Genomic DNA, 21,001 nt, shown 5'->3' with positions numbered 1-21,001 from the left:
CGCGCGCATCTTCAGGGCAAGCTCTTTCGCAACAGTACACGTGACGTGCACGTGAGTTTGTTTTGAGGTGTTTTTTCCATGATTTTCCAAACCAAAGTCGAGGCCTGATATATTTGCCTTCCATCCCCAACCAACGTGGACCTCTCGCATGGCCACCCAGGGCCACCCATGCACACGCGAGCTCGCCAATCTTGGCAGGATCGGCAGTTGACACACCTCTCAGGGCGCTAGGTACCTGTGATATGTCGCGGATATGATTGCTTTCCCACAGCGCAGCTTGTTTGCGTCAGTCACGAGTACTATATGAAGCACTGCCATGGATCCGTACGCTTCGTGTCTCTCGTATCACCTCTTATCCACTCCACTTCCGGTCACGGCACTCGTCCACCTCCCCGACCTCCCTCAACGCCGGCTTGTCCACCTACCCCGGACCCTTTCAACAGCTCCCATCCCCCGCACGCACGCTTCAAGCGGGTTGAGTTGGGCGGAGTCCGCAAAGTTGTGCAGGAGGCGTTGCATGGACTAGTTACGTCAGCGCTGTTAAACAGGTATGTTCCTTTCTTCATTCGTGCGTCCCCCATCCCACCCAAGTTGGAGCCGGGTTGAGAGTCAGGCGGACATAGCATCCATGCTCTCCATCTGCAGGTGGCCACAGTGTGGTCTGGTGGCCAACTTCGCCCCCAGGTGCTGCTTTTCCACGTGCATCCCCGCTCGTTGGACCCCTTCATTACGGCCTTCGGCAGCTAACACCTGCACCGCCTTCCATCTTCTTTGGCACAGAGATCGGCTTCCCGCGTGTTGTATTGTCCGAAATGGATTTCCTTCAAGTCGCCGCTGCCCTCGCGGTCTCCTGGGCCATCACATACTTCTTCCGGAGGCGCTTCAACCCAGTGAGTAGTTCTGCAGCGGACACTATAACTACGTTGACGCCTGTATGCGCGCAGTTGATGTCTTTACCCACCATTGGGCCATCTGCACCACTATTGTCATACCTCGGAGCTTTTCGGTATTTACGGGATGGAGAAACGATGTTGCGCGAAGGTTACCAGAAGGTGCGCCCCCGCGTGGGATGACAGGTCCTCTCGGTGGCTGAGCACCTTCTAGTATTACGGCACGGTATTCAAGATCGCAATGTTGGACGGTTGGATCGTGGTCTTCACCGGACCCAAGCTCATCGACGAGCTCCGCAAGAGCCCCGATGAGGACCTCTCTGCCGTCGAGGGTACTGCTGAGGTATGTCACTCAATCCTGCTAGCTGTCGCACGACATGAGGGAGCCACTATGGGCGCAGTTCAAGCTGACACTCGTAATCGCAGATTCTACAGCTGAGGCATACGCTTGGTCCTACTTTTGACGACCAGTTCCATGTTGCAGTCGTCCGCGACAAGCTAACGCGCAACTTGGGTGCTCTCTACCCGGACGTGCTGGACGAAGTCAACACGGCATGGGAGGAGCTCGTACCGCCGACCGATGGTGAGCCCATACTATGCGCATGTAGTCACCTTACTAAACGAGAAGCGCCTCAGATTGGACGGAAGTTTGTGCTTTCCCAATCGTGCAACAGATAATTGCTCGCGTAGGCAATCGTGTCATGGTGGGCCTGCCGATATGTGAGGAACAATGATCCCTCTCTTTGTTGGCATTCGTCTAATCAGGCTTGTCCAGGTCACGATAAAGTGTTCCTGGATGTGTCCATCAACTTCACCAACGAAATCTTTATATCGTCATTCATTATCAATTTGTTTCCGGAAATCCTCAAACCGTATGTAGCATCCACATCAGGGCGACTTACTAGGTCTAATGTGTGCTCGACACAGCCTGGTCGGCTCCATGCTCCCATTGGTATCGAAGAGCAGGAGCAAGCTGCGACCTATCGTCATCCCATTGCTACAAGAGCGTCAGCGGATGATGGAACTTCATGGAGATTCCTGGGAGGACAAACCGGTAAGAATTTAGAAAGTATGTGTCTGTAGTAAAGCTTTTCTGAAGCTTTTATAGCGCGACATGCTTCAATGGCTTCTGGAAGAGGCGGCCTCAAAAGGCACTCCGTTCGAGAATGTCGTCGAGAAGGTCCTGTTAGTCAACTTTGGGGCGATCCACACATCCAGCGGGGTAAGATTTGATCGCCCACCACATATCCAACCATCATACGATTGCGTTGGATTTTCTAGACCTTTACACACGCGCTGTACAATTTGGCCGCATATTCCGAGTACCTTGAGCCGCTCCGGGAGGAAGTCGAGACCATCATAGCCGCCGAAGGCTGGAACAAGGCCTCGCTGGCCAAGATGCGCAAGCTCGACAGTTTCTTCAAGGAGTCCATGCGCCTCGCCGACGGCTCTCTCAGTACGTCTCCATCTTGCTTCCTGATTTCTTGTCACCCTTGACACCGATCCTCCCAGTGAACATCTTCCGCAAAGCCGTCCGGGACGTCACGCTCTCTGACGGAACCCGCATTCCGAAAGGCACCCTCGTCGCCGCCGCCTCCGTCATCGCGCACACCGACGACGCACACTACACAAACCCGCACACGTTCGACCCTTTCCGGTTCGCGCGGATGCGGGACGCGGGCGCGGACGAGGCGCTCAAGCACCAACTCGTGAACACCTCCGTCGACTTCATCACCTTTGGCCATGGGCGGCACGCGTGGTGCGTCTGCGTCTGACGCTCTCGGCGTTTGTTTAATGCGCTGACTCTTCGCATGCAGTCCTGGACGGTTCTTCGCGGCGAACGAGATCAAGACCATGATGGCCTATCTCGTTCTTCACTACGACGTCAAGTTTGCAGACGAGGGCAAGCGTCCAGATAACATCCGCTTCGGACACGCCGACCTGCCCTCGCACTCGGCCAAGGTCCTCTTCCGCAAGCGCAGAGCTGCATGAGCTGATAATGGTAGACCGCGGACAACAGACAGCACGACGGGCTGCGGGGTACGGACAACGGAACAGATTTATGCTCACGGACGACACGACTTCTCGCGACGACTGAACCCTGCGTATAGAAGGCTCGTGGACGATTTTGATGATGACATTATGCATACCCCTCGTTACACGTTGGTCTCAGCTTTGCTCGTTATGCTCGACTTGCTCGTTCCGGCCTTGTTGTATCATTCAGCTTTTACACGGAACACACCGCTTTCGATTAAATCCCCAGAGAGAAGAAATAAGGTGGTGATATATGCGTGCATTAAGATCCAGGGTTCCAACCGTTTTACCCAGCAAGCCCAAAGATATAATCCTCTAAACGGAACGCTCACCCTGTCGTTGAGCCTTTTCCGCACTCCCAACGACATCCGCACCAGGAAGAAGCCAGCGGAAAGTGACACTCAGCCTCAGCCCGCGTTCCAAGACCGTACACCGCTCGCGTCCGCTCCCCGGCTCGTCCTCCACCAGATCCTCGAACCGCTTCTCGATCCCGTGCGTCCAGTCGTAGCGCGCCGCTCCCGTCATGACAAGCACGCTGCCCGTGGGCAGGTACACCGCGCACCCGTCGCCGTCGCCGTCGCCGTCGCCCCGCTCCCCAGGCTGGTCCCCAGACGTGACGCGGTCGAAGCGCATCGCGCACCCGGAGCCGAAGCTCACGCCGACGATGCCGTCGCCGTACCGGTCGAGGAGGTCGACGTGGGGCGTGATGCCCTCCCCAGGCCAGTACACGTTCACGATCGCCTGGCGGGCGCGCGGCGGACCGGTGTACCCGGACGCGACCGGGGCGGGGGAGAAGAGGAGGGCGTGCGTCGCGGGCGGGAGGAGCGGCTTCAGGTTATCGTCGAGGGTTTCAAGGAGGTCAGAGAGGAAGCTGGGGAGGCCGGGGCTCGAGGTGGGGGGCCGGGGCGCGTCGTGTGGGGAAGGGGGGCGGGAGGGCGGGGAGGAGCGGGCGAAGAGCATCACCTGGTTCGCGGAGGTGTCTTGGAAGAAGGCGCGCATGCAGGAGAGCATCACGTCCTCGCAGAGCGCGTCGGGGAGGAGGAGGGTGGGGTCGAAGAAGAGGCCGGGGATGGAGGGCGGGGAGCGGCGGACGAGCGCGAGCGAAGCGTGTGCCTCGGCGTCGGGGACGCCCTTGGCTTCGTCGTGCTTCGGTGGAGGGGTCTCGTCGAAGAGCGAATCTTCATCCGTGCCTACGGGCGAGAACATGCCGTCCTCTGCGGACGTCGTCTTCTCTGAGTATGCCTCGAGAGCGGCCGTGTCCGTGATGATGCGCAAGGTGCGTTGTGGATGGCGGTCCGCGGTATCGACAGTCTTGCATGCCTTGGTAGGCTTCTCTCCTCCCTCCTCAAAGTCGGCTTTGCGCTTGTTCATGGTGACAAGGAACAGATGGGCTGGCGGATGACAGTGACGCTGAGAAAACGCACGTTGCTACACAATCAGCGTCCAGGCTGGTCGGACTTCAGTGACAGTGCCATCTAGAGCCGATTTTGTACATGGATGTCTTGCAGAGGAAGGGCCTTGCTCGCGCGTCGCAACAGAAAGAGGCCGAAGAGTCTAAATTGAAGTCAAGCAGCAAGCATCCTGGGGCGAAAAGATGAAGACTGAATGCATTGACGCGTTGACGATTGATCCAAATTTGTGTGACTACTATTATTACATAAGCGTTATTTGAAGCGTTCGACGCGTCCGACTCGGACTGCAGACTGCAGCTTCCCTGCTCTTGCTCTACCACCCCTTCCGTCTTCCCTCGACCCAGATGGACGACCCAACACCGTCATCAGCGAAGCCCACAGTCGACCGGGAGAAGGTTTGTGTCCGTGTTTGCTGCTCTGCATCATGGCTCATCCATCCGCAGACTGCCCCCTTCCTCATACGCACCTTTGTAAAAGTTGGTGCATACCACCGTCTAGTGCAGTTCGAAGACGGGCCTTTACCGCTCTCTGATGAGCAAGCAATATACACTTGGTACGTCGCTGTGTTTGCAACTGCATACGTGCGCAGAGGGCGGGCTGCATGAAATAGAAGGGCGGTGAGGAGGGGCAGGACGTCTTCCGGCTGTGGAATGCCATGAGGCTATATATGTTCTATGAGCCTGCGTGCTGGACTTATGAAGCCTTGTGGTCGGCGAAGACAGCCTGGAACACAGTTGGTCCGGATGACGCAGCACGTCAGCAGTCGCACCCTCGCCCGACGCGTCCTCACTCCCATGAGACTAACCTCTCTCACAGGAAAGACGCGACTCTCAGGGAAGTCCTCACCACCCTCCGCTCCTCCGCACCCCCAGTGACCGAATACCGCCACCCCCTCGCGCGCTTCTCCTTCCGCGCCGTCTTCGCCGACCCCACCGCGCGCGGCCGCTTCGCCCAAAAGGACCTCGGCACCGTCTACTCGCGCGACATCCTCGGCGAGCCCGGCTCGCTCGGCCGCCCCGCCCCGCGCCTGCTCGAGGACGACGAGCGGGACACGACGTCCTCGACCGAGCAGGACCGCACCCTCGACGAGCTCCGTTTCGTCCCCGGGGACTACCTCTGCGTCATGGTCCAGCTCCCCAAGGGCGTCGTCGTCCCCGCGGGCCCCGACGGCGAGCTCGTCATCAAGGGCGCCGGGGTCGGGGTCGGGGCCGCGCCTCCGCCCGCGAACGGGTGGAAGAGGGACGCGCCTGGCGGGCGTGGGACGGATGGCGGGTGGAGCGGGAACGTGGCGTCGGCCGCGGGGCCGGGCGTGGGGCGCGGTGGGGGTCATTGGCGTGGAGGCCCCGAGGGTGGGCGCGGCGGTGGACGCGGAGGAGGGCGAGGCGACCGCGGGGACTTTGGACGGGACAGGGACCGGGACCGGGAGAGGGAGAGGGAGCGCGACAGAGGTGCGCGGGACCGTGACCGGGACCGGGATGACAGACGCGTCCCCCCACCGCGGAGGGTCTCCCCGCCACCCCGCCGCGAAGGGCGGGGAGGGGCCCGACGGGGGCTGTCGCGCTCGCGCAGCCCGCCGCGGCGTAGGCGGTATGACTGAGTGGCGGGATGGAGAGCGTGGGCTGCGTGCGTATGCTGTACGCTGGAGTTGGCGGGGCTGCGTGAACCAGGACTTGTGCGTAGGTGGCTTTGCCTGTGTCTGTATCGTGAATGGATGAATGCTATGATGCGCAGTGTTCTGTCCAGGACTGCGCACGATCCGCTTGCGACATAAGTGGCTCGGTCTAGACTGCTTCGCCTCGCCACCTTAGCTAATATGTACACCACAAAATTTCTGAGCCAACGGTGAGCCTCGTCTAGATATGCACATTGCATGTGCATGCACGATCGCATACTCCAGATGGTAAGGTCAGGTTATAGCCCGATCGATTCGACCCCGTGTGTCTCCAGTGTCCAACGTCGGAATTCAGCCAGGTTCTCCCTCATGCGCGTGGTTGGAGGGTGCTTCCGTGCAGATGCGCGCCCCAGTTGTTCGACAGCCAAAGTCGCGCATCCCCAATTGTATCTAGATCGGGTGGATCCCCGGTATCCGGATTCGGGAGTAAACCGGGATGCGGAAGTAAACCGTTAGGACAAGATCGTTCAACCCGCGCTCCACATGTTAGATTGGACTGAGCCGACAGTACTTCCGCCGAGGTGCACGTCACAGGTACGTATAGGTTGAAGCTTTGAAGCGGGAGTAACATGTGGCAGTCATGCTTACGCGTGGCCGATCTAATAAGCAAGAGACGCGTCCTACCGTTAACCACACCGAAACTAATCACGCAGGCACACCGATGAGAGAAGAACGTGAAGGCAGATCTGGATATGTTGCTGAAATGCAGGGTAGTATACAATGCTCGGAATACATGCAGTCGTCGCAGCGCCCGAATCGACGCCGTCCGCGACCATAGATAACACAACACGACGCGAGGGAATCCCGGTCCGTCCATTCTAGTGGTGATACATACCGAAGCAAACCAGAGGCAGAGGGTGATACAAACACAGACCGGGGAGTCAACGTACAGTAACAGCCGCGCCAGTCGGCATCGGGCGAGACCGCCTAGCATGCTGACATGGGAGGACGTCTAACCTTTTGGACGAGCCGCCCGACGGAGCGGCGCGCGCACTTGGCCGCCTTCGCGGCCAGCGACAACGACGCGCACGCCGACGCCGCCGGAAACTTCGCCGCGGGTGCGGAGGCCACGGCGGATGCCGATAGCGAGCGCGAGCGTGAGGGGAAGCGGGCGGGGGGACGGGGAGCAACGCGAGCGGCGACACGGCGCAGTCGCCATCCGGGAGGCCGACGGTGAAGGGCTCCGGGGTCGACGGCCCGGGGGAGTCGACGTCGGTGGTGAAGGAGAGGTCGGTGGGGGAGAGCGGCGGGGTGGAGTCGCACGAGAGGGCGCGGCGCGAGGCGCGCGCGAAGGCGCAGGAGGGGATGTCGAGCGAAAGTGCGAGGGTGTTCGACGGGGGAGGTTGCGGCCACGGACCGGCGCAGTGGAAGCTCCGCCAGTCGTCGTCGTCATCGTCGTCTTCATCGTCGTCGAAGGCGAGGTCGAGGGCGTCACCGGCGGCCTCGAGCACTGGGTCGGAGGCAAATTGCTTGACGAAGTGCGAGGAGGCGGCGGTGGAGGAAGCAGACGGGCCAAGAAGAGAGGGTGGCGACGACCTCGCGGTGGTGGCTGCGGAGTCGGATTCGGAGAGCGTGGAGGTGGACGCGGCCAAATGGCTTGGAAAGCGAGGTCGGGAACGAGACCGGAGAAAGTCCCCTACAACTGCTACTGTCGGTGGCGGCGGATCCGGGGCAAACGTCGTGAGCGCACACGTGGGGCCTGCGAGCTCGTCCTCACCGCCCAGCCCAGCCCAGCTCGTCCCTTCGTCGCAGCACTCGTTCGTGCACTCGTAGTCGCCATAGAGGCGCACAGGGGGGCGAGCTACGGGGAAGAACGAGTCGAGCTGGAGGACGGCCTCGCGGAGTACGGGGAGCGTGATGCGCCGACGGGGGCTAGGCTCGAAGATCGCGCCTAGGATCGCGGCGGTGCCTGCCGAAATCGGGAGGTTTGCGTGGAGCCATGCCGGGCCCTCACGGAGGTATGTACGGAACCCGTTGTCGACCGTGGCGGAGGCGATGTGCCACGGATTGCGCCCGCTGACGAGGTTGCAAAGGATGGTTCCGAGCGACCAGACGTCGGACGGCCCGGTGCGGTAGGGCTTTCCCTTGCCGGACGGGGCTGTAGGCGTGCCGAGGCATTCTGAAAGACAGGGGGATGAAAAGATACAGTCAACATTGATTACGATAGCAGCGAAGGGAGCGGGAAGGCAGTGACATAGGGGGGGAGGATGAGATCGGTAAAGATCGAGATGCTCACCTGGGCTCATGTAGAAGGAGCTTCCGCAGCCAAAATTGGTGGAGCGCGTACTGCGCGTCGCGAGCCCGAAGTCGGCGAGAAACACGTCGCGGTCGTCCGCAGAGACGAGAATATTCTCTGGCTTGAGGTCGCGGTGGTATACGCCCCGCGCGTGGCACTCGGCGAGCGCGTCGATGATCTGCAGGAACACCCGTCGAATCGCCTCGTCGTTCTGCGCGTACGCAGCTCGGTCCATGATCGCGCTGAAAAGGTCGCTGCCAGGACAGAAGTCGAGCACGAGGTAGACGTGGAGCTCCTCCTCAATGATCGCGTGCAGCCCCACGACGTGCGGGATGTCAGCGAGCGCCGCGTGTAGCGCAAGCTCGCGCCGCTGTTGGCCTGCGAGCTCGGAGCGTTCGGGGTAGCGGAGCATGCACTTCACCGCATAGTAGCGCGGGCCGCGTGGCGTGGGGGAGATGTCTTCTGCGAGGTAGACGACTCCGTAAGCACCACTGCCGAGCTCCTCGACGAGGCGGAGGTAGAAGTCGTCTTGAGTTAGGATGATGCCAGTGAAGTTCGGGAGCGAGGAGCTCATCTGCACCATGGCGGGCCGGCGGTACCGGTGGAGGCGGTGACGAGGAGAGCGACTGGGAGTCAGGCGCGAGGGCGGGTGGGAGGAGGAAGGCGGTGAGGAGAGGGGGACACGGTGGAGAAAGAAGGGAGGAGAGGGAGGCCGCTACGCGCTGTGAGGAGGGAGTAATGAAGGAAATCCGCAGTCCTTATGTCGGCGGCGTTCCGTGGCAAGTGGGGACGTGGAGGTGGAGCAGGCGCGGGCTTGCACCACGGCCAGACAGTTGGAGCTGATAGGCTCCAGCCGTCCATATATGTATTGCATCTACGGGTTTGCCCGCTTGTCCGCGGAATTTCTGTGTGCCCGCTCTGTGCAATCGCAATGTCTCGTCGATCTCGTCGATCTCGTCGATGCTGAGGCATTGACAGCCTCGTCTGACATACGCCCGACCAGCCCACGTCACTCCCGCCCGCGCCCAACGTGGGTCTCGTGTCTTAGTGCACTCGCGGCATAGCACGACCCGACGCTCGACGCCTACTGCCCCGCCCGACTTGAGCGTCGGTGCATACCTCCCAGCCACGTGCGGCAGGATGCAGGTATGACGCATGGAGTTGGAGACTTCGAGCTGAGAGCGCGTGGACGCACCAATGATACTGGTGAGTGATCGACGGCTCCGGCTGTAGATTACCCGCTGGGGTCACAGCCAGCGAGTTGCCGGCGTGTCTGATCGTAGGCGCGGATGTAAAGGGGTCTGCGCGGACCTGAAGCCCCAATGCATTGCAGGGTGAATGCTCAAGCCTAATGCGGGGCGGCGCAGTTAGCGGTTGCCTTTCCTGCGTTTTAATAAGCACGATAGCACTTACCGCGTACGACAAATGTGGCGCCTACCTTCAAGGAATCCGATTCGGTGCAGGTTTGACGTGATGCCGGACAAATGTCAACAACCTCTACTAATGCTTGTATACTTCGTGTTCAATCGATACTGCTACACCGGTCTGGACTAATGAGACGACCGGGCCGAAATCTCGATCACTGGGCTGTAGATGGCAGAGACCGGAGGTATTGTTCCAATTTGGCTAGGGCGCGACCACGGTGTGAGATCTTGTTCTTCTCATCTGCTTGCATTTCAGCGTACCTGAGGTGGACGGTGGCGTTAGCCATCATAGTAGTCGGCGTTGCCAAGCATCCAGCTCAGAAGAATATGTTCTAGGGTGTACACCGAGGTCGAGACCCCCCTGAGCAGACGGTGTAGCGCCTGCAGTGCTCCCGAGAACAACCGCAACGAATGTATACTTCGGGGGTAGGTGAAATGGGAGGAAACTCGCCAAGCGACCGCGCGGGTTTCCTCGTCCACAACTTCGCACATTTATCAACGCCTGGAAGACCTTCCGTACGCCTATATCGTGCAATAGAAGCGTTGTGTAGTAGTGCGTCCGAGTTGTCAAGAATCACCACGAACGGCTGAGAGTATAGTGCGGTCCCCGGAAATCCCCGTACCCGCGAGTGGCAAGTACGGAACTTCCCGCGTCGAGCACGAGTGTGCTCAATCTGCCCATAGTGGGCATGCGTATAACCCCTGTTTACCACATTGCGGGAGCACTCACGTTTTTCCGGTGTTGTTGGGCTCAAAGCAAGGATCCCAACCAAATGAACCTGGGCCCCGGGCAGGGACTATGTGGCCATCTGTCCGTCCTTCAAACAATATCGGCTCGTGTCCAGGGCCGGGGCTATAGGCAAATGTGCACAGCGCCCAGGCCGCTGTCGTTGGAAAGCCGACAAGCAGCTTATTCAAGCCTGGAACCACATATAATCAGGCCAGTCATAAAAATCCGTCCAATCGACAAATGAGACGCTGACGGACCGTCTTGACCGAGTTCCGTGAGGAAATACTTGATGTATGGCCCGGGCAGTCCGTTGAGGGCCTCGAAGCAGAGCGCGGTGTCTTCGGTAATACATGGTCGGCCTAAAAGTTCAGCAGCACGCTTGCACTTGGCGATCGCGACGTCGCGCGTCGATCCTTGCACTTCCGGAACTGGCATGGTTGGAGAGGTGGAGTGGCAAGCAGGGTCCAGCGGGCCGTGTGGAACTCCTATGAGCTGGCGGACACTCACTGGGCCAGCGAGCGGTACGCACTGTCAAGCTCTTGGCAGTCGACCTCAATACCGACGGCGCCGAGGATTTGACGAACCTCCCTGAGCTTGTTGGCGTTCCCGGTTACGAAGGCTGCGTGAAGTGAGGAAGCGGATGTAAATGCGATCGCGGTGGCACTCACTGATTTCCATTTGCGTCCGGTGGAAGTGAGCAGTCAGCAATGGGCAGTGTGCACCTTGGCGGTGTCTTGGGATTTCTAAGTCGCCAAGTCGATTGTTGCGGACAAGCACGTAAAGAGAGTCGCTGATAGCATCTTCAACCCGCCCCAGGCTATCCGATTATCTTATCTAGTGGATTGGCGCCGTTGCACGTGCGCACGAACGCGCTGGACGCGTCGCGCTCTTGAGTCTCGCCGCGCCTCCTTTCGCATCGTCTCCTATCATCTCCTGCTCTTGGCCTGCCCCGTGCCCCGTTGTCTACGGACCGGACATAGCATGTTCGAGTTTGTCCCCCGCAAAGTCGCGTTGAAGTCCCAAAAGGCTGCTAGCCGTCCCCAAGCCTCGTCATATGCCGGTCCCTCGACTCTACCCCAAGCCTTGGACATCCACACCGACTCCCTAGACGTCAAAGGGAAAGGAAAGAGCGCCGGGAGTGCCAAGGATGACGACTTCGCCGTGCTTCTTTGTCTCTCGCTCTCGGATCACAGCCTGTGGTCCAATGTTGACCTCCGAATGGCTGTAACAAACGCGGACGACGGATGTGCGTATGCTCACGTGACTCTGACAGTGAAAGCTGATCTTCATCTAGGGATACCCCTCAGCTATCTGATCGGTCACTCCGCGCACTTTCTTCACCTCTCGACGCGTCCGCCGGAAGCCGCTCTGGCTAGAGCTGCGCGCACACATGCAGTTGACCTGCTGGAGGTACGCATGCTCGTCAGTAAGCCGGAGAAGGCCGCGTGGTATGGGAAGGACGCGTCATGGAAAGAAGATACGGGGGGATTTGAAGTCCGAAGGAAAGACTGGGACGATGCGCTCAAGCGCGCGCGGAACTCGAACAGAAGCGAATGGGAGGCCTGTACGGTGTATATCGTGAGTTGCGAGTCTCCCACTACGCCCACGACCCCCAATTGGACATGTCACTGCGCATATAGGAAGGCATACCGCTGTCCCACCGCAGCGTCTCCAGCATCTATCGCTTTGCATCGCACTTGGTCGTCTCTGACGTGAATATGAGCACCCGAGTTCAACAAATCACCCTGCCTCCACATCACCTTGATCGCCCCGGGGACGCGCCGAAGTGCAAAGGGTTCGCGCTCGTCACTTTGGCCGGAGCGGACGACGCATCTAGACTCGCAACCACATGGCCTTGGCACCCTCGGCGGACGGTTCCCCCAGACGACCTCGCACAGTCGCTTCTGACCCTGGATGCGGTCAAGTTTGGATTCCGATGTCTCGCAAAGGCGCGCTGGGAGATGCTCAAGGAGGAATATGTGACTTACCGCCAACAGCTACTCAACGAGATGACCCCGGCGGGGAGAGGTTCCACCCCCAATCCATCTTTAGTGGTGTATACCGAGGATGAGCGCAGCGATGGCGGCGCCAATGGACGGAGACCCGCGGATGGCTGGGACTCGGCCCCCACTACGAACGGGAGCACATTCGGACCCTCTTCACCTTTCCCTCTCGGCTGCGTTGTCTTCGTGCGGAACGTGCACCCCGAGACGAACAAGACGGCTCTGAAAGCCCTCTTCTCATTGCGCGCTTTCAAGGACTCCCCGTCGGCGCTCGACTACATTGATTACAATAAAGGGATGCTGTCGGTGAGTATATTCTCTCTTTCTGGGGGATATGGCGCTCGCCGCTGACTTTCCCGTTCAGTGTCACCTACGGCTTGCCAGCCCGCAATACGCGCGCACGCTTGTAGATGTGATATCGGCACGTCCTCCGTTGCAGAGTACCGGTCTCGACGCGATCGGTACCGGAGCCCCGAACGGGTCACAAAAGCCAATAGAGGTGGAACTGGTGGCGGGTGAGCGCGAGTCGTTGTACTGGGAGAGAGTGCCCGAGAAGGTGCGACGGGATGCGGTGCGGCGGGCGATCATGCACCTCGAGGGTGGTGACGCAGGGGCGGATGATGGTGACGAGGACTCCAACCGGGATGAAGGGACGAAGCGAGCACGGAAGCGTCGACGACGAGCATAACATTCTCCCGTCGATGGCCATCCTTCCCTGATGCCGGTCTCATTATCCTGCTTCTCAGCTTCCCGACTCTCGCATGTCTACCTGCGCACTTTACTTCCACTATTGACCATGGAACAGGGACTTCTCAGTCCAACATGCTTCTTCGTACCGAGCATCCTTCTGGGATTGCTGCCATCCTAAACTCGTTAGACCCACAATCCTCGATCTTACGACGTCTAGTGTTTTCGCTCCGAGCTTCCTTGCTTATAAGAGCGTCGAGAGCTCCACTATGCGGCATGGTTGCTCGAGCGCCTTGCATGCCTGTTCTTTTGCTGCTTCTGCTCTTTATTCTTTCCATGGCGTACAAATCCTGCTTTCCGCGCATTCGATGGGTGGACGTGAGTGCATAGTTTCTTCCCCCCGACTCGCCATCTGGAGCTGGATGATAAGCGCCTTAACACGATCGCGTGACCTTTAATTGCCACGTGGAGTTGAGATTTCGTTTGCTTGCGGCGCGGTGGCCGCGAGGGTCACAGACTCACAGTCACGCCAGGAATATCAAAGTTTCCGCTCGTGCGATATGTATGAGTAAACCTTACGAGAAATGTAATTTTTTGATAGCGTTCTGAGCCCTTCAGAATGACACATTTCGCGTGCATTGAAACTTTATGTGCCTTGACCTATTCTCGAGTCCTCAAAATGAAACATTCCCGCGTGTGCAGAATGATTTCTCACACATAGAGTTCTGGTGGCCCGGGAACTCAAAGTTTCCCGGTGTGCGAAATCATCTGCCAAATTTGACATTCCTCTCATCATTTTGTCGGCCTCGCAACGATATATTTGGTGTGTTGTTCCGGCGGTCCTGAAATGTTATGTTTTGGACCTGCGCGCCCGCTCATCGCCCGCTCATCGCCCACTTGTCGCCCGCGCGTCACCCGCTCGTCGCCCACACATTGTTGCGCGCAATAAGCAGGGCGCAAGGAAATAAGGGAGGTGGACGGCCTGCGGGCGACGAGCGGGCGACACGCGGGCGACAAGTGGGCGATGAGCGGGCGATGAGCGGGCGCGCAGGTCCAAAACATAACATTTCAGGACCGCCGGAACAACACACCAAATATATCGTTGCGAGGCCGACAAAATGATGAGAGGAACGTCAAATTTGGCAGATGATTTCGCACACCGGGAAACTTTGAGTTCCCGGGCCACCAGAACTCTATGTGTGAGAAATCATTCTGCACACGCGGGAATGTTTCATTTTGAGGACTCGAGAATAGGTCAAGGCACATAAAGTTTCAATGCACGCGAAATGTGTCATTCTGAAGGGCTCAGAACGCTACCAAAAACATTACATTTCTCGTAAGGTTTACTCATACATATCGCACGAGCGGAAATTTTGATATTCCCGGCGTGAGTGGGCGTCGAGGTCGCTTTCAGAAGGCCTTCCGGGCTCGTTGTGGGCGAGACTCGTGGCGCGCCGTCCCTTATACCCTTCTCCTCCTCTACCACTCGGTCGCTCTCGCTTATCCCACCCGCTCTCTACAAGCTCATGGGCAACAACCCCAGCCGCTCGTACGGCGGCCCGCGCTCGCGGTCTCGCTATCCTGGCGACCCCCGCGACAGCGGCTTTCCAAAACGCAGCTTCTCTACCCACCAAGGACGCCGCAAAGACATCTACGAAGACCTCGACGACGACGGCTTCCTGCCTGGCAAGAAGCCGCGAGGTTTTATGAGGGGCGATAGGATTCACGGTTCATACGCCGAGGAGTACGATGGGGTCAATCCGTATGGCGTACCTCGTGCGTGTTCTTTCTATCTTCTCGCATACACGCAGCCTCACCCACCCTCGGCGCGCACCATCCATGCAACAGAGCTCGGGTACGATCAGGCAGCTGCCTTTCCCGGCTTCCCGATGCAAACTGGGCTACAGCCCGTCGTCCCCGGCATGCCTCTGCAAGGCGCGATTCCTACGAGAGGAAACCCCTTCCCTGCGCCACCGATGAACATGCCCATGCCTTCGCCCTCAGTCCCGGGCTTCCCCACTAGCGATCCATCCGTAGTCCCCCACCTCCCGTCATCCCGCCAATGCCCTCATCCTTCCGCGATCGTGCTGGCGCTACACCTTTCTATCCCCCCGGCGATTGGGACTCGCCACCAACCACGGATTTCACCGATGAGCTCACCGCCGAAGCACGCGAACGTCTCCAGCCACAGTTAGAGCCAGGGCAGTACGGACCCTACGACCGCAGGCGCGATCCCTCACGTCCGCCTATACCTGCGCTACGGACACATCGCCGTGCGGAAAGCTCCCCCGAATCACGCCCGTTTGATGGTCCGCCACCGGTCATCCCGCCCCCTCCGAGCGGGTTTGCTTTCGGAGCAAACTTCGACCCGACAGTACAACCTATGGGTGCGACCATGTTTCCGCCGGGGACAATCGTGCCGCCGGGCGCGATGGGCCCAGGGATGCCTGGCGGCGTTATCGCAGGAGGGGGCCCCGCACCTGCTCCGCCACCTGAACCCATCCGTCCCCGCCCGTTCTCCCCCATACGCCGAAGCAACAATCCACTCCCGCCACCGCCACGGGACCTCTTCCTCAATTCGCCGTACTTGCACATGCGTGAAGAGCTGCGCAAGCCCATCGACGAGCGTGCCATCCGCGCCAGGATCGAAGTCATGCCAGCGCTCCACACCGTACCTGCGGTCAACGTGGTTCCTTTTGCACCTGTGATGTCTCCGCCAGGCTCTCACAACACCGGCTCGCGCTCGAGCCGCGAGAAGAAGCCTCGCAAAGGGCTATTTCGCTCCCTCAGCAACCGATTGGGCGGCTCGTCTCGAAGATCTCACGATGACGAGCGCGAGAATCAATCGATGTTCTATCCTCCTCCTGGGCTTGGAACACAGATACAGATATCCCCGTCTCGACAGGTTGAAGTCTATCCCATTGTGCAGCACAACGCGGATGGTAGTACAACGCTCATCTACAATCCTCCAGGCGCCGCGCCCATCTCAACTGCACCACCTGATCTCGGTGTCCCTCCCCCCGGGGTCACGGTGATACCCTCAGGAGCACCGCCGTTCCCCCAGCCACATCCGGCGTCTCCGGTCGTGCAACCTCCACCAGGTGTTGTCGCACCGGTCATCCCTCCTGGCATTCCAACGAGCGCGGGCGCGCGTTCTCCGTCGCCCGCTCGCAGTACGCCCGCACACAACCGCTACGGTAGCAATCCAGCCCCGCGCTACATGCCCCCGTCGCAACCCCCGCCTTCGCCCACCCACTCGCACCGCTCATTCACCGAACGCATGGGCTTGCGGCGGTCTCCATCGCCTCGTCCCGAGGCCCCACGACTCCCTCCAGCTGTCATCAGGATCAACCGGATGTCGGAATACGCGGACCTGCTGCACTGGTCGCCACATGTAATTTCCCACGACGACCGGGGGTACCCGACGGCCTCGCACCTGTACGAGGCGGCGAAGTTCTTGCCGCAATACCCCGAGGTCGCCGAAGCCGTGCGGAACGCCGCAACATGCGAGGAGGCCGTCGCTTTCGGGGAGAGGTACCGCGAGTACTGGCGCCCGGATTGGCCGAAGATCCAGATGAGCATAGTAAGCTTCCGTCCACCTTTCTCTATCGGTCTAGGCGCTGACGTTGTGGTCGCCGATAGCTCGAAGACATCCTGCTCACCAAGTTTTTTCAATACGATGACTTGCGCGCACTGCTCTTCTCCACGGGAAACGCCGACCTCGTCTTTTTCGACGAGGACGTGGTGTTTGGGGACGGTTTGATCGGTCAAGGACAAAACAACCTCGGCCGCGCGCTCATGGTCGTACGCCAACGCCTTCGCGCAGAATTTGTGAACGAGGCGAGGGCGGCGGACGAGCAACTGGGACACGTCCCGCATTGAGTCCGATGGACAAGTACTACGGGACCCAGCTCCCGTGTTTTATGCGATACCTCTTCTAGTGGTGTTGCGGCACTGCTGGAGGGGCTGAAGTCACCAACCTCCTCCTCCTCCTCCTCCTCCTCCTCTCACACTACACTCCGATCTCCCTGCGGTACCCCGCGACACCCTACTCCTATTATCACCGATGTGTTCCCCTGTTTATGCCCTACGTGTTGCTTCCGCTGTCGTTTATGCTCTCGATGCACGTTTATCTCAGTGGCTCTGTATGTCTGTGCGTCCCTCCTGTACACGTACCTGCTCATGCGTCCATGCTTCTACCTGTCTTTCTGGGCTGTTGTTGTTCACACATCTACTCGCGCATATAGTAGGCTATCAGTGCTTATCGCAGAGCTCAGATCTCTGCCTTCATACAGTCAACAGTTCGTCGGAGCGTGGACACTTTCAGGCGGCGAAAGCGCTGTTTTGTTCGCTTCTTGAACATCGCTGACACCCCCTCTGCCCCAGGCCCCCAACCTTGGCGTTTTACGCTGCGAATGCCCGCGGTCCAGGCACGAAGACTAGTCCCCCGTTAACATTTTTAATGGCGCTCGCACTCAGGGGCATCTTAGTACCATCGCAGCCCAACAGAGCCCAACCTAGCGCAACGTGCATCTTTCCACCCAACCCGTCATTCCGGTATTATTTTCACATTATCACACTCTTATGGTTCCAGGACCCGTGCCTCTCGGCTCGCAGTCCCTCCCTTGAACGTACGATAATTGAGGAGCGACGAACGTCTATATCTATCATAAATATCAAACAGCGGATCCCCGAGTGAATGATGACATGCACGGTGGATGAGATCATTTAACTAGGTCGTCTGTACACTAGAAGATGCGGAGCGCCAGGGACCCCGATGTATCCGAGCAATCTACAAAGGTTGAGAAGAACGTTCCTGTGGTGCTGCAGTGAGTTCGGCCAAGGGGCTGTGGCTTTTATCTTATCTTATCTTATCCTGAGTTGGTCAACAGTTGCTACCACTAGAGCGCGTCTTCCACAACCACGACCGCCGTCCTTAAAGCTTAATTTCTCGCAACAGTCAGACATAACGGTTGGCACCTTTAAGCTCAGAAAAACGCGCCCGGGAGGCAGAGAGCACAAATTACGCGTTTTGGTGAGTACTTACTCCAAGAAGCTAGTGTCATGCACGCTTATCACGACTGCAAAATGCTAGCTCGAGGTCGGCTACATAGTCTGACATCAATTCGTGAGTTTGATGTGCTTTCAGGACCAACGCCGGTCAGCAGACGTCTGTCTCAATTTTTTCGGAAGATAAAGCGCCAACGATCTCAAGACCCACTCCGGTGATATCTCAGTGTTGGTTCTCATATCTTTTCTAACGCGCTTACGGTGTAGCAGGTCACGATGGTGCGCTAGCGAGCGGCCCGGTTCTGCGGGCGCTCTTGCCAAGCCCGCACTTGGGATGGTAGCCGCAATCGTCCTGTTATCGCCCGCCAGAGTCTCTCCGCACGGCGGTCCCGGTGACCCGCTTCAATCAGAAACCCAGGGCGTGGCGCGGACGGCAGCGGTATATATTGCCTGCCCGCACTTCGGGACTACCGTGCCTGGGTACGTTCCCTGCACTCGCCCCACACCTCTCACTCTCTGGGACAACACCGCACACGACCAGCGCATACGGACGAAACATGACGACACGGCAAGACAGCTTCGATGATGCGGATATGAAAGGGAGTGTGCGGAGCCCGACGTTCGAAGGGCGGGTGGAAGAGACGGTATTCAAGCCGGAGCTGAAGGAGGCCATCGACAACTCGAAGTTGGACCCGTGGAGTCGGCGCGCGGTGGCACTGTACTTCATCTGTATGGTCGGCTTCATGAACGCAGTTTCTTCTGGTGTGTGCTGCTGCCCGGGTCTAGGTTGAACATCTGCTGAACGACCTCACAGGCTTTGATGGCTCTCTTATGGGCGGAATCAACGCGATGGACCAGTATCTGAACTACTTCCACTACACGTCCACGGGCTCAGCAACGGGCATTAGTACGTCCCGCTATCGCTCCAGGTTGAGAACGTGTACTGACAACTTCTATGCCTCCTCTATATCGCTTCCCTCACTATCGCCCACCCTTATCTCTCTGCTTCTTCTTCGCACTTCCGGCACAGTCTTTCTCATCTACGTCGTCGGTCAATTCGCGGGGGCGTTCTTTGCAGGGCCCGCCGCAGACCGCTTTGGGCGGCGCGGGGGCATGGCCGTCGGCTGCACGATCATCCTCATCGGCGCATCCGTGGTCACCGCTGCACAGAACCCGGGGATGTTCCTGGGAGGACGGTTCGTGTTGGGCTTCGGCATCGCGATTTCGACGACCGCCGCGCCGATGTGGGTCACAGAACTCGCGCCTGCGCACTGGCGCGGTCGGTTGGGCGCGGCATACAACAGTGAGTGCACCCCTTCGCGGATGGTGTTTCATTTAGTCCGTGGCGGCGCGGTGCTGAGAAACGCGAGAGCGTCAGAGGCGCCAACGTGACTTGCCTGGCGCATGGAACTTACGAAACACATTCGCAGGCTGCTACTTTGTCGGCGCGATTCCCGCGACGGGCATCATGGTCGGCTCGGTGAACTTCAACAGCACCTGGGCGTGGCGACTTCCCCTCCTCCTTCAGGTGCGCGCCCAAAGGTTTTGACCTCAGTGCTTCCGGCCGGATGCTGACCGCTATCGTAGGTCATTCCTCCAACTATTGTACTATCATGCCTCTGGTTCTGCCCCGAGTCTCCGCGCTGGCTCGTCTCGCGCGGGCACATCGAGGAGGCGCGCGCGGTCATGATGGCCTATCACTCGGTGGACGGCAAGTCCACGAACCCGCTCATCGAGTTCCAGTTGCGCGAGTTCCAAGAGATGATCCAAGTGCGCAAGATGGAGCCCGTGTGGGACTACTCGGCGCTCTGGCGGAGCGCCAATGCGCGCTGGCGCGTCGTCTCCCTCGCGCTCATGTGCTGGAACGGGCAGCTCGCGGGAAACGGGGTGCGTGTTCAGTCTCTGCCATCATTGCGGGCGGATCAAGCGTGGCCGTTACTGACACGCGCGCGACACAGCTCATCACCTATTTCCTCCCTGTCATCCTCAAGAACGCAGGGGTCACGTCCTCACACACCCAGCTGCTGTACAACTTCGCGAACAACCTCCTCTCCTGCGCCGGGGCCTTCACTGGCGCTGCGCTCACGGACCGCATGCCGCGCCGTGCGCGCCTCTACATCGGCTCTATCCTCCTTGCCGCGCTCCTCGCGACCGTCGCCGCGCTGAGCGGCGCGTACGGAAAGGCAGGCAACACGAACGTGGACGGCGCGCACGCGACGATCGCGATGATCTTCCTCTTCGGCATCACGTACAGCTTCGTCTACACGCCGCTGCAGGCGCTCTACTGTGCCGAGGTCCTCGACCAGGAGATGCGCGCCAAGGGCATGGCCGGTACGTCTGTCGCTCGCGTGTCCGCGCGCGCCGCCGCCGCTCACTTTCGGGCGCAGTGCACGTCATCATCGCGAACTCGGCCGGGTTCATCAACACGTTCGCGAACTCGGTCGGGCTCCAGCGGTGGGGATACAAGTACTACTTCGTCTTCGTCGTCTGGGACGTGATCGCGGGCGTGCTCTGGTTCCTGTTCGGCGCGGAGACGCGCGGGCGGACGCTCGAGGAGCTCGACGAGGTGTTCAACCAGCCGTGGCCCGCGTTCGCGGGCGCGCGCAAGGTCAAGGTCGTCGTCAAGGAATCGGGCGACCGCGAGGTTGTCGAGGTGCGTGCTTGTCCGGAGAGTGCTCCCAGTCGACTCAAAGCTGACAAGGCCGGGTTTATGCAGGTGATTGACGACGCAAAGGTGTGATGCTGGTGGTCGTGACTGAGTTTTTCTTCTGTACATGTACATCTCGCGCGACACCCTCTGTATACTAGGTTCATAGCAATATCACGTTTGCCATGAGCAGCTCTATCGGCGTTTATGTCGCGCTACGGCGTGCACACATGATCGTGTCAATCTAGGCCTGGGC

General features: G+C 59.3%; 8 protein-coding genes across 8 annotated transcripts; 5 read left to right on the top strand and 3 right to left on the bottom strand.

The window, feature by feature from the left end:
* Positions 1–812: 812 nt before the first annotated feature.
* On the top strand, positions 813–2,882 carry BXZ73DRAFT_44018 (cytochrome P450; the record flags this gene model as incomplete). The annotated part of the gene is made up of 11 exons (XM_048019257.1): positions 813–890; positions 945–1,052; positions 1,105–1,233; positions 1,317–1,473; positions 1,527–1,610; positions 1,666–1,762; positions 1,818–1,944; positions 1,999–2,112; positions 2,172–2,346; positions 2,403–2,649; positions 2,708–2,882. 11 exons carry the CDS (start codon positions 813–815, stop codon positions 2,880–2,882), a joined length of 1,491 nt encoding a protein of 496 aa, XP_047879838.1.
* Positions 2,883–3,239: 357 nt separating this feature from the next.
* Positions 3,240–4,130, bottom strand: BXZ73DRAFT_43869 (uncharacterized protein; the record flags this gene model as incomplete). The annotated part of the gene is made up of 1 exon (XM_048019221.1): positions 3,240–4,130. The coding sequence occupies one exon, from the start codon at positions 4,128–4,130 to the stop codon at positions 3,240–3,242; it is 891 nt and encodes a 296-aa protein (XP_047879837.1).
* Positions 4,131–4,680: 550 nt separating this feature from the next.
* Positions 4,681–5,920, top strand: BXZ73DRAFT_99536 (Sin3 associated polypeptide p18-domain-containing protein; the record flags this gene model as incomplete). Its single annotated transcript, XM_048028039.1, has 4 exons — positions 4,681–4,731; positions 4,780–4,889; positions 5,153–5,621; positions 5,906–5,920. The coding sequence occupies 4 exons, from the start codon at positions 4,681–4,683 to the stop codon at positions 5,918–5,920; spliced, it is 645 nt and encodes a 214-aa protein (XP_047879836.1).
* A 1,881-nt stretch (positions 5,921–7,801) lies between these two features.
* Positions 7,802–8,827, bottom strand: BXZ73DRAFT_14152 (kinase-like domain-containing protein; the record flags this gene model as incomplete). Its single annotated transcript, XM_048017490.1, has 2 exons — positions 7,802–8,127; positions 8,245–8,827. Coding segments are annotated over 2 exons (909 nt in total), but the record flags the coding sequence as incomplete, so codon positions are not given.
* A 996-nt stretch (positions 8,828–9,823) lies between these two features.
* Positions 9,824–11,376, bottom strand: BXZ73DRAFT_89014 (Maf/Ham1; the record flags this gene model as incomplete). Its single annotated transcript, XM_048025142.1, has 5 exons — positions 9,824–9,929; positions 10,399–10,588; positions 10,656–10,826; positions 10,928–11,017; positions 11,370–11,376. 5 exons carry the CDS (start codon positions 11,374–11,376, stop codon positions 9,824–9,826), a joined length of 564 nt encoding a protein of 187 aa, XP_047879834.1.
* A 3-nt stretch (positions 11,377–11,379) lies between these two features.
* On the top strand, positions 11,380–13,089 carry BXZ73DRAFT_76042 (uncharacterized protein; the record flags this gene model as incomplete). Its single annotated transcript, XM_048022341.1, has 4 exons — positions 11,380–11,644; positions 11,693–11,976; positions 12,039–12,707; positions 12,766–13,089. 4 exons carry the CDS (start codon positions 11,380–11,382, stop codon positions 13,087–13,089), a joined length of 1,542 nt encoding a protein of 513 aa, XP_047879833.1.
* A 3,279-nt stretch (positions 13,090–16,368) lies between these two features.
* BXZ73DRAFT_43829 (uncharacterized protein) lies at positions 16,369–16,970 on the top strand (the record flags this gene model as incomplete). Its single annotated transcript, XM_048019214.1, has 2 exons — positions 16,369–16,671; positions 16,731–16,970. 2 exons carry the CDS (start codon positions 16,369–16,371, stop codon positions 16,968–16,970), a joined length of 543 nt encoding a protein of 180 aa, XP_047879832.1.
* A 1,685-nt stretch (positions 16,971–18,655) lies between these two features.
* Positions 18,656–20,838, top strand: BXZ73DRAFT_99531 (general substrate transporter; the record flags this gene model as incomplete). Its single annotated transcript, XM_048028038.1, has 8 exons — positions 18,656–18,860; positions 18,913–19,005; positions 19,129–19,401; positions 19,529–19,626; positions 19,686–19,985; positions 20,057–20,429; positions 20,486–20,751; positions 20,815–20,838. 8 exons carry the CDS (start codon positions 18,656–18,658, stop codon positions 20,836–20,838), a joined length of 1,632 nt encoding a protein of 543 aa, XP_047879831.1.
* Positions 20,839–21,001: the final 163 nt, after the last annotated feature.

This window comes from Epithele typhae, assembly GCF_022376455.1.
Source record: "Epithele typhae strain CBS 203.58 chromosome Unknown BXZ73scaffold_12, whole genome shotgun sequence".
NCBI classification, from domain to species: Eukaryota; Fungi; Basidiomycota; class Agaricomycetes; order Polyporales; family Epitheliaceae; genus Epithele; species Epithele typhae.
The sequence above is the reverse complement of the archived record's forward strand: the minus strand, read 5'-3'. Positions and strand labels throughout refer to the sequence as shown.